This window comes from Prosopis cineraria, unplaced genomic scaffold (genome assembly GCF_029017545.1).
Source record: "Prosopis cineraria cultivar Desert tree isolate PC_DT_omini unplaced genomic scaffold, ASM2901754v1 PC13, whole genome shotgun sequence".
Taxonomy (NCBI): Eukaryota; Viridiplantae; Streptophyta; class Magnoliopsida; order Fabales; family Fabaceae; genus Prosopis; species Prosopis cineraria.
In genome coordinates, this window is record NW_026555344.1 from 36,539,941 (window position 1) to 36,560,069 (window position 20,129).

Genomic DNA, 20,129 nt, shown 5'->3' on the forward strand with positions numbered 1-20,129 from the left:
TTACAATAGTGGACTAAAATTAACAAACAATAAATAATTAAAAAATTAGAAATTGAATGGTGAATCATCACTGCCTTTTAGGCACCACTAATTAAAGTGGGCTTTCTCCCTCCCAAATTGCTTTTATAATCAAATTTAAGGAGTTGAATGTTTAAAAATATAATATATTTTTAGTCTTAGGTGTAATCATTGTCTTTTTTTCAAAAGTGTCTATACTGATAATAACTTTATATTTATTATAGGGTATTAATAAGGGTACGTATGAAAAGATATGATTAATTTAAAAATAAATAACTATTTTTATTGAAAGGTTAGATTTTCATTAAAAACGTCTTATATTTTTAAACGAAGAGAGTATGTGATATGGTAATTGAGAAATTTTGAAAATTTTTATTGAGGTATTATATCCGTTTCTCTTATATAATTTGTGTATGATACTCATGGATAAAAATATTGAATTTTGCAAAGTAAACAATCATCCAATATATCAATTTTATAATAAAATATATGCAAAATTAAATCAAAGCAAGCATATAGTTTTTTTCCCCAAAAAGTTTAATCCTAACCTAATCATTTCTCACAAGAAAGAGAGACACATGCACCCACATACGCACACAAGCACGCCAACTGGATTCAAACTTAAGATCTTTTTCAAAGAGAGAGGTGCTTTGGTATTAAGATAACTAATCATTGACAAGGCAAACTAATTGTATGGTTCAGATTTTATATTTACATTTTCCTTAACCTTTTTATTTACTTAACCGAATTTTACCCCTAATAAAGTAGTTACCTATTTTCTAACTAATCATATCTTTTTATATTTACCCTTATTAAACACCCTATAATAAATATAAAGTTATTCATTGATAGGGACACTTTTGAAAAAAGGCAATGATTACATCTGAAAAGACTAAAAATGCCTTACAGTTTTAAACATTTAACTTCTTAAAAAATGCCTTATATTTTTAAACAGAGAAAGTATTTATCTATCTCTCTAAATGCATCATATACAATCAATTTTGGAAGTTAAAGGATCCAAATTTAAAATTATTTATATTCAAATCATGAATAATAAACTTATTTCTTAAGCTCTGTGTGATGTACTCAAGTTCTATCTTAATTTAGTGTAAAACACAAGGCTATGACATCCTTGTCCTAACACAATAAAATATAACTTAGGAAAAAATTTATATACTTATCCTTATACATTTAATGTGCTTGTTTTTAATAAAATCAAAATATGTGTATCTTATAAATTTTTTATTCTATAATAAATTATTGTTATATTATCAACACATTAAAATCTATTTATCTTGATTTGATTGGATAAAAATATATTAAATATATAAAAATTTAAGTATATAAGTATTGTCTAGTAACTTATTCTAGATTAGCCATCAAATAACAGAGTAGGTTGAATTTTCTAAGGGGTTATTGCTCATATAGTATCCAACTTTGAAAAAGTAGATATATCCATATCCGTTATATGATATGATACCAGCTGGTTAAGCATAAGTATTTTTTTGAAATTTTTTTATTACTTATAAGTGTCATTGAGATAATCCTAATTAAGATAGGGCCAAATATTAAATGTAATAAGGTCTTGATCTACTATTGGCAGAAAATCAAACTCTTGGATCCTCATTGTGCAGTACATACATCTTTATCTATTATATCACTTTGCACCTATCTGCTTCATTGAAATTTTGGCAGTAAAATATGAATCTTTTGGGGGTCCAAATGTAAGATAAGGGGGAAAAAAAGTCTCATATAATTGTTTACAATAATATGGTAAATTTGCATTTCTTGTTCAAACATATTTCGTGTTAAAAAGAAGGAACGAATATTTTATTTGTAGGTTGTTCTAAACATTTTATTTTTAGGACGGGAGAAGGGAAAATTAGAAACGGGGACCTTTTTATTGTTTATATTTTTATTAAAGAAATTTATAATTTCTACCCCACTTATTTGTTGAACCAATATAGTAGAATGATCTTTTTATACCAGGCATATGTGAAATTGGTGTAGAAAGTGTTATATTAAGTCTATTTATTTATGAAAATACCATCACGGCACATTTTGCTACAGCAGTTCTTTTATACACTCTCTATCCTTATATATAAAAAGTTTTCTATAATCTTTTTTTTTCTAAATATAAGAGGTTGTTAGTATATTTTTTAATGAATGAACCATTATACCTTTATTAAATTGAAAAGAAAAAAATATTTTTTATTAATTTACTTTTAAAAAAGATATTTATTTTTTATTTACAATAATTAGGAATAAAATTAAAATATTATTATACTTTTAATTAGATAATTAATTTTTATTTACTTACGTTGATTCGATTAAAAATATTTTATATGGGATGGAAGGAGTAACTATGGTTAAAAAAAAGAAAGGTGCAAAGAGTGTTTTTTTAATAACATCATACATGTGATTTGTTTTAGCTTTTATACTATAACTTGATTTTATACCTGTATTTTTAGTTGCAATATGATTGAATATAAAGGAGAGAAGATTTTAATGAGTTCAATTTCTAAAAATGAGTGAAAAATTAAAATTTTTAATATTTATAAAATGAAAAGGAGATAAGTAAATAAAATTACTTACAAATTTTAAACCACACTTATCTACGCAATTATAAAATTACTCAACACCCAACATTTTAAATTAAGGCTTTTAGAAGATGTCACCATTCATTTTTCACTGTGAGTCACATACCCACCTTATTATAAACCTTTATAATCTTTTTTTAATATAAATAATTAAGAAAATTACTATAAAATATTGAAAAAAATTGGTCAAATGGTTACCGTAGAACTATAATAACCTCCGACGGTAAATATAGTAGAAGGGAGATTTTTAAATATTTATTATTATGAATAATTATATGTGTATGTTTTGTTGGCCAAATTATATATGCATGTAATATGCTTACATATGACATGTGCCTATATATAGCAACATTTTAAAAACCATTGTATCTTATTTATACCAGATTTATATTTTATGAGTATTCCAAATCCGCTCGCCTATATAGTAATTGTCATATTGTAGCTACATGATTTTATCAATGCGTACAAATTTATTCTTAACCAAAAATAAATGAAATAATGACAAAAAAGTAAAAGGTGGTTTGATTTTTTTTTTTTTAAAAAAATGTATTCTATGCCTGCATCTCCAGTATATTCTTAACCCATGCATTAACTTTTTGGTTGTTAGAATTTCTTTTTTCTTTTCAAATTGTCAATTTAGTTGTGTCAAGAGTCCTATTAGATTTGGGCATAATTAAGTCTACGTAACTATCCAAACAAGTGCAAACTAGTCTAGACAAACAAAAAGTTTTACCCTAACTATAATACATAAGAGATAGACTGAAGAGAGAAAGAGAGGGAGAGAGAAAACAAATTAGAGAATTATTCATTTTAGAATGAGTTTTATCCTAACTACCTATCTTTGTTTATAATAAAAGGAGGCCACGTGTGAAAAAGACAATCTAATCAGCATTAATTCATATCATTATGTTGGGAATAAATTGATTAAAATAATTACCATTATGGCAGAATAATATTTCTCTCTTTCGAATTCAATTAAAAATTATGATCACATTAATTTTTAAGTTCGGTCAACTCATTATCATCAAAATAATGTTGAACCCACTGATTGCTCTGACATAATTGATCCCATCTCCATATCGGTCAGATATGTAATTCCAACGTATGATTTCCAACTCATTCAATCACAATGATTGAGTAGGGAAAATCAGTGTTGTCTCTGTCCCTCTCTCTCAGACATATAACATACATACATACATACATATGTATATATAAAATACACGGCAAAGGGAAGCACTTTTTCTTTGCTGGGAAAATAAAAATGGTTGCCTCACTGCTCCATCCGCTGCTCTATTATGAATCATCAATTGTTTTGAAACTTTCCAACCCACATGGCCCCTCCCTTCCGGGAAATTTCACTTTTTTTTTTTGTTTATGTTATAACAAATGTGCATGCCCACTCTTGTTATTTTTTTTCAAATTTTATATATAGATATGATCATAGTCCCTTTTCTTTAATTATTTCATATCTATAAATGTTGGATTTTTCTTGTTTTATTATTATTGCTTGCTTCTTCTTGGAACTTCTCTCCTTTTGTATTGTTCTCCCTCACGCTTACTCTTCTCCTTTGACCTATTCCCCAAAAAAAAAAAAAAAATCACTCACATACACACACGTCTTTTGAATTAGTCTCTTTAGCCATTCATTAATTGATGAATAATAATTAAAAGATCTCTCCGTAGTAGAACCAAAAAGAAGAATGGTATGCATAATTGAGCAGCCTCATTTAAAGATATCACTCTTTCTATTTACTAAGGTACTCTCTCCAAATTACAATATAAGTTATTGTTAATTAATTTATATTTAAAAAAAAAGTTGTTAAAATCTTAATTTTCTAAGAAGTTTTACATCTCTCCCATCATAATCTTGAGTGAAATAAATATAACATTTTACTTATTCAAAACACTCTCATTAATTACTTAAATTGGATATTATAAGGGTATAATTAAAAGCTAAAGAGCAATTTCATTTTTAAACTATAAGTTTAGGAATGTTTGGGACCTTAGCTTATTTTTGAATCTAGAGGAACTTCTAAAATGTGCCTTATATTATAGTTCAGACTCCAGAGGAAGTATGTCATTTTTACCTAATGTACATTCATCGAGAAAACAGTTTATGCTGTTAACATCCCATTTTATTTTTATTTGACATCGATCACTAATTTTATGGTCTTGATGAAGCAAAATATTGGAGGGCAAAATAAATTTAACATATAGTGTTAGGGGCATTTCAAGTAAAAATCACTAATTGCACTTTCAATTTCTGTAATATGCCTTACAAATTGAAATATAAATCTTTCTTAAAAAATGGCTTGGATTAATAAATGGAGAGTTTACATTGGCATTACACACACCACCTGCTGATGCGAGTACGAGTGCATGTTAGTCGGCATGCAACATTGAGAGATTAATTGACTAATAATTAGGGAATACGAGGCACAAAGTAGTTAGCTAGCATCTAATGGATGTTGTTAATTGGTATAACTAGAGATTAATTAGAGTACTGTGTAAGTAATATTAATTAAGCGATGAAATACATCGGATTAGGAAGCTTAAAAGTACGATTCCCTAAAGAGTAACCTTGAAGATCGCTCCATTGATCTCCTACATTCCCCCATATTCTATATCCTTCTCTTTCTATCTCCTTTCGCTTCTCTGATTTGTACTTCGATACACTCTCTCCTTTGTATTCTCCTTGCCTGCACATACATACATATATAGACACGAATCTTCTTTGTTATGATACAATTGTGAAAAACATACTTAACACATTAATGATAGTTTCCAACATTACAAAAAAAAAAAATGCAGCATACAACAAACCATATTATTTACAAATTATAAATATATACTCCTCTATTTCAAATGAAAGGCATGCGTGCTTTATAAAATCATATGTTTCAATATATATTTAACAAAATTTTAAAACAATTAATAACTTTTTACCTTAAAATGCTCCTAGGAGTTCATTTTATTCCTATGAGGCAGTGCATAAAAAAAATCATATCTCTCCAATCTTATTTATAAGTCACTTTATATATGTTCCAACTAATTAAAATATTAAAACTCATTCACTTTATTTAAAAATTTAATATGATTTTTCAATTTTTTGCCTGTTAAATATAAATATTTTAATAACATATTTTCTCTTATCAATATTAATGGGGGTAAAAAAGAAAATTTATAACAAAAAATTAATGATGTAACTTATAAATAAGATAAAAATTTGTTTTCCTTTTGTTTTATAAAATAGAATCAAATAGGGTGTTTAGTTTGTGAAACATATCAAAGTGTTACACACATATAATTCTAATTAACATATACATGAGTAGAATTTACTTTAGCCCTTTTAATCTTCTAACAGTAAATTGCTACACTTATCAAAAGCATGATTAACCTCCTAATATGCCGCGCCACAAAAAAAAAAAAACTCCTAATGACAATCAATTTTAATCATGGCTAAAGGTACTAACTACATTATTAACTAATTAACTCAGTAAAAAGGTAATATGTGGATGCACACAATTAATTATTAATTAATTAGGTGATTGATTAAGGTGCAGGTGATGTGAGAAGGACGTTGAATGAGACAACGTCGTGAGGCAACAGTCGCAGCTTCGCCTTAATAAGGGATCAAATTTCATTAATGACTCTTAATTTTTTAAAAATTAATTAGTATTATAATTTTGGGTTGAAACTTGAAACTGAAATGTCAAAATAAACGGCATAGAGAAAGAACTAACATTGACTTGCACAAACTTGTAACATCACACAATTAAGATTCGTCAAAATTACGCCATAATTAAAAAGTAATTAATAAGTAGGTAATTAGGTAAATGAGTTAAAACGTACGGCAACGTCAATTATAAAATATTAACCACGCCTTTCACCTTTTCCACATCAAATCATGGGTGGTTGATGGTTATATATAATACTCCTCCGTACTTATATATAAAATATTTTTAATTAAATTTTACATAATAATAAAATTTTTTTATTTAATTGAATTCACATAAAAATACAATAATTTTTTAGTTTTATCTCTAATAATATCATAATTAATATTATGATGATGGTAGGGAAAACATATCATTAATAATCTATTCCATTTTATGACAAGGGTAAAATTATCTAATTACCTAAAAATATTCTTGTCACCCCTTATATTTAAAGACAAAATAAGTTTCTAAAAAATATCTTATATATAAGAACAAAGTGAGTATAATACACACGTTTTCTTGATGATGCTTAATTTCTTACTTTAAAATTTTATATTAGTAACAAGCAATGTCCTTAAAATTCAAAGTAGAGTGGTCATTGAATCATCAAGGACATTTAATCAACGCTTAATAGTTAAAATTGGGATCAAAGTGTGATTAGACCTATTATAAACAAAGCATTTTATTAAATTAATTAAGATATTTGTTTAATAATTTATCGGTTCAATCAATTGAGTTAACCCAAATTTCATTATTATGGTAATAAACTTTTCTAAGTGTTTAAATTTATCTAAAAAGTTGTATCATCAAAAAATTCCATCACTTCACTAACTAATACTCCATTTATCCTAATTTATAAGATAATTTCAAGAAAAATGCACATACCAATAAAACACACCAAATACATTTTATAATCTTATTTTTTTAAAAAACCTCCATTTAATAATCTTTAAAAGATAGAATATAATAAGAAGGGAAAGGAAATATTGAAAAATTATATCTAATAAAGCCTTATTTTGTTAAATTATCATATATTTTGTGATATCAAATTACTTTTAAAATTGTTTTAAAAACGGGAGTGAATAAAGTAATAATTAATAAAATGCATAAATGTGCGGAGATCCCGTTAGTTGGTTGAAAAAAGCAAACTGTAGAATTTCCTATGACCCTTTTCATCTTACAAGCAACATGGGTAGCTAGATTTAAAATAGTGGGTTGGCAAGCAATATTCAAAGCAGCACACATTTTCTGATCCACCTAAACTAATAAATTTAATATAATGCTCCATTATTTTCAACCCTCCACATACTATTTTCTAATTCCCACCAACTAATTAATTAATTAATATATATCCACATATATTATTGATGCCAAGACAATTGATATAGAATATGAATATACAAATTGAACCGTTCAAAGTGGACAAGAAGGAATAAATGTGGGAATGGCTAGCTAGTCTAGATTTAAAAATATTCGCCCGCACAAACACTTATAATATGAAAACATAGCCATTGTATTAAATTATATGTCAATAATCGAAGTTCCCACTAGTGAATGAAGTCGGCAATATATATATATATATATATATTTTATTGCCGGCTTCATTCACCTTTTTAATTTGTGGGAATCGAAGCATGCATTACTATCTATGTATTTTAAGGTTTGTCGACCTTCTCCGACCATTGAATATGATACACATGCATTGCAGGACAGTGCATGTGGCCATGAAAAATGGCATCAAGAAATGGAGGAAGCATCTTGGTAAAACCTAAAGAAAAAAAAAATCTAGGTATGACCTAAAAACATTGTGTGTGTGATTAAGAGGTTTTGATTGTAAAAGGTAATTAAAGTGGGACACGTTTCTTATGTGCGTTTTTTATGTCGATTTTTGATCAAACTTAGAGTAAGTAATAAGCATACTAGTATATGAAATCTGAAAATGATGAATTTCATTGGGTGGATGAAAATGACTATATACACATGCACACTTTATAATTCATGCCGACAAAGAACAGAAACTTTGAACACGTCAATATATTCTCAAACAAGTGTGTATTGACCCTCCAATGTGAGATGACGTGGGAACAAAATAAGACCTATTTGGCCAGCTTTGATACAAAAGATACATCGCTTTATATATATATATATATATATATATAAATAAATTGAGTCCTGATGATTTATTAAAATTAAAGTATGCATCCAAATTCATATAACGTTTGCAGAATTACTTACAAATCTTACAATAAGATCTTTACTCTGTCAGTGAGATTAATTTGATCTCACAGGCTGTAAATTATATATTAAATTTTTATTAATTGTATTAATTTTTATTAGTTGAACTATGTCGGCATTTTTTTAAATGATATCTGCCGGACGACAGAGACTAAGGTAGGGAGCTGTACTTTCTAAGGAAAAAAAGCTATAATTACGCCGCCCTTTATGCTTTTTTCTCTCTCTCTCCTCCCCCCTCTCTCTGACTCTCTCTTTCTCGTGCATTTCATGAATAAAAATTACTCTTTTCATAACACTTTTAAAAGATTTTTTATTTTTAAATATAAAATATTTTAGGTAATTTAAAATTTCATTAAATATAATAATTTTAATATTATTTTTTATAATTAATTTTTATTCTTTTTCTTTTAATATATTAAATTATTAATATTTTTATTAGCTTATATTTTTATTTTAAAAAATAAGATTATTAAGTATAGTTAATGAGATTGATTAATATATAAAATTTTATTTAAAATATCTTATAATTTAAGACGAAGGGAGTAATAATTAAACTATTATTGTGGTGGCCACCTCACCCCTCAATATACTATTTTAGGAAAATAAAGATGAAGGGGGTGTCCATAGAGATGATAAGTTTAAATTCCCATTATTATTTAAAAAATATATGTGCATCAAACTTGTAATTAAAATAGATAGTTACACATAATATTATAAACTAAGTTAACCCAACCGGTTAAACTGATATTTTTATTAATTTAATAAAATATTTTATTTATGATCAGTTTTGATAACAATTGACTTGACCTTTCTGGTTTTAATTATTAATTATTCAACCAGAATTATTCAATGATCATCAATTTGATTGTAGTACTTTAATTTTACATGAATCATAATGGCTGATACATTTATAACTTATAAATAAACAGTATAATTTATTATAAACTTTGTATTATTCACACACCATACAGTTCAAAGCATACACGTGGCTCTTATCTTATTGATAAGATATACACGAACGAGAGGCTAGAAAAAAAAAAAAAAATCTCAATCTAAGAACTACTGTACCAGCCTAATAAATTGTCGTCATGTTAAACTTCCATACCTATGTATGTGTATGTGTTTTATAAATTTGGCAGTCTCTATCCACTTTTTGAGCAGGAAGCACGCATGCAATAATAACAAATTATTTTGTTTGTAAACTTTGTCCTTATGTATCCACACCTATTATTCCATATATATTCTTGATTTAATCAATCAAAAAATTTTATATTCTCACACCAAAATACACATCCTAATATTTATATTAGGATAAAACCAACCATGGACAAAATGAAAGGTTAAACACACATAAAACACGTAACTATGAAAGTACAACTAAAGTAATTTAATAGGAATGATGTTATATCCGCCGAAAAGGCTTTTCTCCATCCAGAACTTAATATGGCTCATCAAATTCAAATTAGTGAATAATTTGACATACCTGATTGTGTAATAAAAAAAAACGGACTAATATGTATACACAAAAAAAAAGGACTAAAAGGGAAAGCGATGATTAGGTTCCAAAAGATTAAATTGATGAAAAAGTTAGCTGGATATTTATAGTTTATTGTTTTGAAATTTTTGTTCGGCATATAACTGTGATTAATTCAATGTTTTAAGAGTTAAAAAAAGAAGAAGAATATATTTTTTTATCCTTATAATTTTATCAGATTTTACTTTTACTACCTATAATTTTTTAAGTGCTTTCAATCCTTATAAAGACTTTGGCCAAAAAAAAAAAATCTTTATAAGGATAAAAAATACTGAAAAAATTGAAACCAATGGATTTGAAAAACAAACGCCACTCAATCTTTTAAAACTATATAAACTAAAAAAAATTGTAAAAACTAAAAATAAAACCTGATAAAATAATAGAATATGATAAATTATGTTTTTTTCTTTTAAAAAAGGGGAGAGAAATGAATACCTCAAAATGAGACGGTAGTAAGCAGTGAAGCCTTGGGAATGCAAGTTGCGGGTAGTGATGTTGCCGAGAATGGCTTGGTCTCTACCAGTGAGCAAGAACACTTTGAAGCCTTTCTCTGTCAATGTGTTGAACACTTTCAAGACGGATGGGATCGCAGGGCATGCTCCCTTCGTTATCCACTCCTTGAACTTCACCTTATCGAATGCGTCACACCTACACACCCCCACCCACCAATAATTGATTATTCAGAACCACATCTTTTCTTTGGCCATATATGTATGCGACTCTAATCTCAGTTCTTCATTTCAGCTATTGCTCAAGGAAATTCTTCTATTCCCTCCAAGTGAATGGTTGGGACTTTAAGGGATTTAGTTTTTCTGTTCATCAATCTGGATTATCCAGATTTGATTTCATAAATTTTTATTTTTATTTTACTTTTTAAATATATTATTATTTTAATTAACAGGCATGTAATTTAAAATAAAGATAACCTTATGATTGTCAATCTGGCAACCAAAAATAAAAAATTTATAAGAAAAATCATAGGTTAACTATTTTAAATCTAAACTGTCAAATTCAGTTTTGGATGGCCTAGATTTCATGATGAGCACTGAAACCAGAGGCAATTTTAAGATGGCGAGAACAGAGAGGACAACAGACGAGCAGAGAGAGTTGAAGAAGGATCCATTATAATTCTCGATTAATTTAAGCACTTCTGTTTAAAACCCTACAATTTTTGAATCTGTATGGATTAGTTGGTAATTCATAGCGATAATTTTAATTAAAGCTCTGAGATCTTTAGTCTCTTGTATTGCACGGAGTCGTATATAATATATACTCATCTTCTGAAGATGCTAATTACTGGGGGTTTTGGAATATATGTATTTATATATAGAAGAAGGAACGAACCCAAATCTGAGAGTTTTGTAATAGTTGATGTTGGAGATGCAGGTGTCGTCGACGTCGAAAACCCAGGCGTCGAAGCCGTCGGAGGAGAGAGGGATTTCGCGGGCGTAATTGAGAATCTGGTCGGCGATGAGTTGGACATCATTCTGGTACTGTCCTTCCATGATGTACTTCTGAACGTGTCTGTAGCATCTTGCCGGCACTGTTTGCCATGGACCCACATTGTTTGCTTCCACAGCTAACCTCCAGCTCAGACCGTACCCAGTATCATTATCATCATCATCGTCCTCCGCCGCCGCAGACGACGACGGAGACCATGTGCTGTGCATCTTCACCAGCACCACCACCACCGTGTTTAGTATTCTGGCCGCAAATAACGTTAGGCCTTCCACCGCTCGTTGTACCATCGTGGCTTTCATCATCTGTATTGGGTACGTCCTTCCGGTAGCGACCTCTCAAATCGGAGTTGAAGTTTTTTCAGGATATATAGACATATTTACTGTGGATTCACCCCCCGAAAAACAAAGAACAGTACAATTACTTTAATGCCCCATGCCCGAATGTGGAACCCCTCAAGCAGTATTTTTAACATTGGAGCAGACTGAACTGTCGAACCTATTTGACCGTCAATCGATCTGATTTTTAATTTGATTTATATGAGAAAATTGTTTTAGAGGTTGAACCGTTTCGATCCAACGATCAGACTAAGAATTGAAATCAAGCTAGGAATTGGATTTAGTTTTCAAAAATCAGACTGTTAAAAAAAAATTTTATTATTTTTTTATAAAATTTTTTTAAAAAATGAATAATTTTTTTAATCATTTGATATTATATTGTATCATGTGGCTTATTAAGTCATGATAAATTTAAAATATTTAGTTTTTTAAATTAAGTAGCAATTTCATATGTATTTCTTATATTTATATTATTATATACATATATAATTTTTTTAATTTAATTATTGCATCACTGGTTTAACCATTGGTCTGACCGGTTGAACCATGTGAACCATGAACCGTTAACTTTTTCGGTTCAATATCCGATCTGGTTCTGAGAAGATTGGCTGGAACATCTTGACATATCAAAATTTATGGTCTGTATAGTTTATATGATATTTTTTTAATGTAATTTTGTATCTTAAATATAAAGTATATTTTGATAAAATAAAGTTTTATTAAAATTTTAAAGTATATTTGATGAATTTTGTTAGTATGCATAATTTTGTATTAAATAATATTTTATAAGTTGGGAGGAGAGAGTAATTTGCTCATGTGATGCTCCTGATGAAAAAGGCCGCTTAAAGACAAATTCCCAATTTTAAATTTATGTGAATACAGGAAACTTTTTGAAAGAAATATCTCGAATCAAACTTGACGACAATATTGGAATTTGATTCAATGCCACTAAATAGTTGTATAAAAAAAAATTGTATGCATTTGTACATGAAATTTAAATTCCATATAGAAGTTTGATTATTATTTATAAGTGATCAGTTAGGCATGATAACATGTTTTTCAAATATTTTATATTAATATTTAATATAATGTACAAATTTTTACAACCATTTGACACTATCAATTAATTTGAGTCAGGTTAAGTTTTAAAATTAAAAGGAGTCAGTCTTGTCCATGTAATTTGTTTTTTTTATTATCTTTAACTTTCTTTGTCACAAATTATAAAATAATTTGCGGTAAGATCATGTGTGCTAATAAAATTCAAAAATGACATTTTACACGCTTACTTTTTTAAAATAAAAATAAAAATTTAAAAAATATCATTCATTTAATATAACTTTAAATTTATAATTATTTTAATTCTCTTTTGACTTGAAAGTATTAGAAAAATAGCACTAATAAAATCTTTTTTTTTAAATTATTTTATATTTTAAAATAATAAAATTCTTCCAACGTTACCTTATAATTTGAAATTGAGAAAGTATAATGCACATGTCCTCCTAGAGGACAAGCATGACCGTCAGGTACTAAATATATATGAGCAGGTCTCTCAACGAAAATTCAACCTATTTTATAATTATCATTATTATTATTGTAAGACTTGAATTCAAAATCTTTTTTAAGAGATACTCTCTCCAGTTCAAAATATAAATTATTGTTAGAAAAAATTTCACATACTAATAAAATTTTTATTTTTATAAAAATATATATATTTTTTCTTTTTATCATTGTCTTTACTTACTAATGTATTTCATGATGAGTGAAAGATAACTCTGCAAAAGAACTCAGGTTAATAAATATAAGGAATAAAATGAGTAAAAAAATTTAGGTTGCTATAGTTTGAATCAAGGTTAGCTTATGAAAAATACTTATATTTTGAACTTGGAACATCAAATTTCTTTTACTTAATATTGGCTCCATGCCTCCATCTAGCTGGTTTGAGATACTGAAAAAGAATTATTTAGAGCTGTACAGTACAGGTTGGCCCATTGTAATTATGGAGAAACATGGAAAATAAAGGAGACCTATTCAATTTAGTCCTCGGTGATGCACAACGAATGACGAACCCCATGGTGACCTTATCATCAGCTGCTTTATAGGTAAATTCTTCGGAAGCTTCATGTCAAAATTCAAAGGATGATTCTGATGACTACCAAATATTCTATTCTTTTTTAATAGATAAATTATAAAGTTTATATTTATGTATGTGCTCATATGAATAATATGTTGATATCTATTCTAGCCGAAAAAAAAAAATGACAACAAAGAGCATAAAATTTTTCCATGTGGAAGAAGACGTGTCCAACATTATGTTTGGTATCGTTAAAAAGTGCTGTACTTTTTAAAATTATTTTAAATTCGTTTTATAAATTTTTACCACATTTTATTAATTAATAAGAGGGAGAATTAATGACAATTAGATTAGAATTTCTATTTCACGACAATTAGGTCTTTTACAATTTTTGCGAAAATATAAGGTGCAATGAAGTGACTTTCAATTGCAGACTACAACCAAACTGTCATTTCCTGTCTTCCTGATTGGTAGCATATTCTTTCAATTTTTTTTATAAATCATTTCTATCAATATCATTAATATTAACACAAAAAAATATAAAAATAAAATATATAGGATTTTAAATATGTCTTTATATAATAAATTTTAAAAGTAATGTTATGTTACTTTTTCTCTCTTATAAAGGATAATTATAAAAATACTTTTTAAATATTATCTAAAAAGTTATACCATAACATATAAATAAGACTAAATGAACATTTTAATATGTGACTTATAAATGAGATTGGAGACAGTGGATTTTAACATTTACAACTTAGTTTAGGTACAATATTATAGGATTTAATTTTCATTAAGTGAAAGTTTTGAAACTTAATTATAATGTTTTCTTAATAAAATAAGAATGAAGATATCATTTTATATCTTAAAAATTATTATTTTTTGTTATATTGAGCCAACGAAAAAGAAAGTTTTGTTGAGCTGGGTTGTGCGAGCTTGTAACCCATGTGAGGGCAAAAGCATATAATATATTTTGTAAGTTAATATTATCTGATTGAAACTTTTAATATGTTATGATTATATCGTAAAATTTAATAAAAAAAATTACTGTATAATTTAATATTTAATTTTCGGGCGTGTACTTGATAAACTTGGGGTTGACTTGTTGAGTTACATTTGAAAAGCTATTTATAAATTTTTTAAAACTATTAAAGTCGTTGAAAAACCAAAAAGAAAAGGCGGGAGCTCAAGTTTGGCGCGAAAAAAAGAGGCAATAATCTTTTTTCCATCCTTTTTTAAAAAGAAACTGGACAAGCGGGCTCGATGCACGGAGCCTAAAGAATAAAGTTCTCTTTGTGAAATGACACCAAAATAGGCATAGAAAACTGTGCTTAGTGAAAGGAAAACAAGATAATATAAGACATTTTGGTAAAGTGATGTTTGTATGATAAAAAAAAATATTTAAAAAATAATTACTAAACCATCTAAAGATGCATGGTTCAATTATTGATGGTATTGAATCAGTTTATTTTAAAGATTTTGAATTTAAATTTTAAAATATATAATCATATTAAACAAAAATATTAAAAGATATTTTTGAGATAAATGTGAGTTAATCTAAGGAGCATGTAGAGGTGTTTGCCCCATATTTTTTACTTTCTTTATATTTAGTTTAATTTATATGATTTGAAAATTTTCTCCCAATGTATGAGACTTTAGATCCATCCCTGATAACAATATCACACAATGAATGTTCAGATTAGTTTGAGTGGGTGGTGGTAATACTCTCAAGTTTTTTAAGGTATTGAATTGTAAAATAAAAAAGAAATAATTACAAAACTACCACCCTCAATCTTTTAAAGGATAAAAAGAACTTGGCATGGACATTTGTTTTTTAAAAAATTTTCATAAGGATTTTTTACCTTGCACAATAACTTTGCTTCTTTTAATTATAAAAAATAAAAACCAATTGTATATTGAAAGTCATGTTAGAATGCTGCACTGTCTCCTTTTTCACATATTATCATGAAATTAACCAATATATTTTTCCATTTTTTTACCAGTAATATATTTTTCCATTAATTGTATATAATTACTTTATCATATACTCCCTTTGTTTCTATATATAAGAAAAAAATATATTACACAATTTAAAAAAGTTAGTTAATATAGTAATTATGTCTGAAAATAAAAAAATTAGACTAAAATGTTCTATGTTAATTGCAACATCTTAAATTTCTAATCCTGCGTTAATGACTGATTAGGAATGAATTAGTGATTTAATGTGGGAGTAGGGTTCTGAGTGGTGAAGTGTTATATTGACTCATTGAAATATTATATGAACAGATATGAGTAGAAAAGCAGAGTTCCTGAATAGAGTGTATGAGCCCTCACTATGCCACACGTTGCGGTGGGTGATAGATGCGCTATGGCGCATGGAGCAGAAATTAGATTAATAGGAATGTGTCCAACTCGAAAAACAAAAGGGAGAAATGTGGGAGGAGAGGTTTGGTGTGGAGAAGATAAAAGGCTGTGCTAGGGCAAGCTAAATCGAGAGTAAGGACGGTATCTCTGACTCGTTACTTATTGGGTAAGTCATGTATTACCTTAACCTCCGAATCTACCCTATTTTCTGTTAGTTTTAACTAATGAGAAAATGAATTTAAAAGTTTTAAGGAGTTAATTTCTTACCAAATATTAGTAAAAAGGTTCTTTTGAGTTAAACTAGTGCTTTGTAACTGGTTTAAGTCGAAAGGATAAAGTTTTAAAGTTGTAGGAAAGAATTGCCCTAATCTAGAGAGAAAGAGAGTAGTGAGAGAGAATTGTTAGAAAATGTTAAAGTTTGAAATGAGGGGTGATCAATGGTAATGTGCATAATCGAGTGTGAAATGTAAATTTGATAGTTATTAAGTATTTAAATGCGATAATTGGCACTTTTGGTCAATAGAGAAATTGACTCTGAATGCCAATTTGTAGATTATAGTGTGTGACACATGAATTACGAGAGAGGAGTTTGAATAGGGTTGAAGTTACACAGATAATCCTTTCTATCGAATAGAAGGGTTGAGGTAACCATATAGTTTATTATGTTTATTAACTATTATAATTGTATAAAAGTAAATATCAAATGATAAATTGTGAAGTTATAAGTTTTATGCATGATTGTTATTGAAATAGTTTTCAATGTGAACTTTGCATTATGAAATGAATTTGAAAAGTTATTGACTTTAATGGATATATAAATATATGATATAGAAGTAAATATATTGAGGAAATGTGTATAAGTAGTGAAAATTGTGAAAGAGCATGATTATAGAGGGTGGGAGTTCACCCAAAATATGTGGGGATGTGTGTGTGGAGATATGTGAGTGAAAAATTCATATGGTCAGGCTGACACCATAGAACATCCGGTGCAGCATTATATGAGCTGTTATTATGGGTAATCTAGTACAACATATTATGGGACTGATATCATGAGACATACGGGTAGTCTGGCAACTCAGTAGTGCCCGTTAAGATGCAGTTAACAGTCAACGACATCACTATCACAAGTGAGTGAAGAGGAAAAATCATAGTCTGTAGGTGGGTTAGATCATCTTTAGTTGGGTGTTTCTACCACCGAAAGTGAGCTCAGGTCAACAAATAGTTGATCCAGAAAAGCCTATAGTTTCATGTCAAGGAGCTTTAGAGAATTGGTGGATAGTTGATCATGCTAAGGTGTAAAAGTATTTGAAACATGATTTATATGCAAAAGTGATAATTTAGTTTTGATATACTATGCATATATGTGCAATATGATGATTTCATTTATTTTGACATGGTTATTTATGGTAATAGACATTTAATAAGCTATATTTAGTTACTAAGATTTTTATCTCACCCGTGGTTATTTACATTTTTCAGATTCTGGTACTAGTGGGTCAAATTAAAAGGATATAGGCTAAATTAACATCTCTCGCCTAAAAATTTTGGAAATATGGTGTAATAATTTGTAAATTATTAGCCAGAAGTATGTATAAGTTGTCTTAGAACTTGATCATGTGCATATTGTAGTGAATGCTGTGCTTTTGTGATTTTGAGCTCATTAGCTCTAGTACATGTGCGAAAGATGAAATGATTGGATGGGCTAGTGAATAAATGTAATTATAGGTGATTATGAGAGGGGTGGAGATTATATGTAGTGATTTGGCCATATATGAGATTACAGAAATAAAAATATGAATTTGGCCCAAAAGGTGAAATGTGTGATTTATAGGCCAAAGTTGAGTATATAGGTTATATTGAGCATATATATGGTCAATTAGGTGTGTTATATTCATTTGGATGTGGTCAAGGCCCAAAAAGTGGCTAATGACATTTAGTTTCAAATTGAAACACTTAAGTGATAAAATTTTGTCAAAATATAGTCAAAGTGCACTTTAGTATCAATTTTTGATAGAAATATCAGATTGGGATGAAACCAGCATCATTAGTTAGATTTTGAAACAAGTTTCATGTGGGCGCTTAAACCATCTCAATTGAACATCGTATGTGAAAATGACATGCATCTAAATTTCGTATCAAAAACTACCATTTGACAGTAAATGCAGGTGTGTGCGTTGCAGCGCATGTACTCGCATGCCACGGCACAGGGCAAGCAACTGTGGCCTTTGTGCCATATGCCGTGATGTATGTGGCACGAGCCGCGGTGCACGGTGCTATTTTAACTTTATTTTTCAGTAATGCATATGTTTTCTAGACCTTTGATGTACAATGTTTGATTGCTTTCGCTGTCTATAATAAAATTTATACTTGAGTAAATTATATAAAGATTTCTAAAAATCTTTTATTAGAATCTCAATATTTTTAATAATTTCAACTCAAATGTTCAAAGTAATTAGCAATTTTGTAGTGGAGCGTATGGTAATATCAACAAGGGTGTTACATTAATTAATATAAGTATGCATTAATTATTTCTCATTAATATAAATTATGAGAGGTAATTTAAAAAATATATAATAAATGCTTATTAAAATATATGATCTTGCTTATATAAAAAAATAAATAAAAGTTGATAGTTTTTCCTACAAATAGAGACAGAGAAAATATTAGCTTCAAGCTGGTTGGCTATTTATTTGTAAATAAGTCCGGAGGTAATATCAAATGAGAACTAAAGCTGAAATAAAATACGTGCTTTCCATTAATTTTTCTAGAAAGTTTATGGGTTTGTCCAATTTTCTTAAACCATGTGCAAAGGGAAAAAAACGTGTGATAGGGTTTGTATTATTTAGATTTGAATTCCTTTTTAAAACATTTAGTATTTGGTTTCAACAATCAAATTGAATTTGAGTTGGGCAAACTGAAAAAAAAAAAAAAGAATTTGAATTGTATCAAACTAGAGGTGGAAATAGGTTAAGTTGAATTAGGCATAAGTCAAAAAAGCCTAAGTTTGTGTGGTAAGTCAGAGGTCTGACCTTAACTAAAAACATGTATAAGACTTTTTTCACGGCTTAAATCTAAGCCTACCTAAAGCTTGACCTAACCTAAAAACATTTTTAAAAGCCTACTTAAAAGTAAGAAAATTAAATAAGCTCGCAATTTAATTTTAAATGTCTCAAATATACTTTAAAACTATTAACATGCATATATAACTAGATTTATTTTTTACAATATATAATAATTAAAAAGACTTACTGACTCCAATACAATAATAAAGTAATAACATTAAATCAATACATAAGTTCAATTTGACTAAAAACAAAACCAAAAATAAAAAAAATAGATTGATTAAAAATTAATTGTGAAATCGATATGCGGTGATCATTCAATAGTATGTGTTTGTATAAATAGGCTGACTTATTATGTTTGTAGGTTAAGCATTTAAAAATTAAGTCTAACTTATTTAATTAAATATATATAATTAAAGGCCTAAATTAGGCTTGAGCCTATTTAATAAATAGACTAGGTTGAGTATGAAATAAGCTAAGATGTAAACTCTTGATAAGAGCCCAACCTATTTTCACCCTTATATCAAACCCTATATATGAGAGAAGTTAAATTTCTTTCAATAGACAGGATTCAACTTTGAATTTAAAATGTTATTTAGAAAGTATTAAATCATCAATTACTATATGACAATTTGATTGGATCAAATTTAAGCATTATCAAATTTAATTAGCGGGTAGTCCTCTGAACATCTTTTGCATTTGCATAGATTCAAACTTAAAGACTTTATAA

General features: G+C 28.0%; 1 protein-coding gene across 1 annotated transcript; it reads right to left on the minus strand.

Annotated features, from left to right (window-relative positions):
• Positions 1-5,065: 5,065 nt before the first annotated feature.
• Positions 5,066-12,008, minus strand: LOC129291874 (acid phosphatase 1-like). The gene is made up of 3 exons (XM_054929425.1): positions 11,451-12,008; positions 10,542-10,754; positions 5,066-5,317 (listed from the first exon to the last, which is right to left on the minus strand). The coding sequence occupies exons 1-3, from the start codon at positions 11,867-11,869 to the stop codon at positions 5,140-5,142; spliced, it is 810 nt and encodes a 269-aa protein (XP_054785400.1). The 5' UTR covers positions 11,870-12,008; the 3' UTR covers positions 5,066-5,139.
• Positions 12,009-20,129: the final 8,121 nt, after the last annotated feature.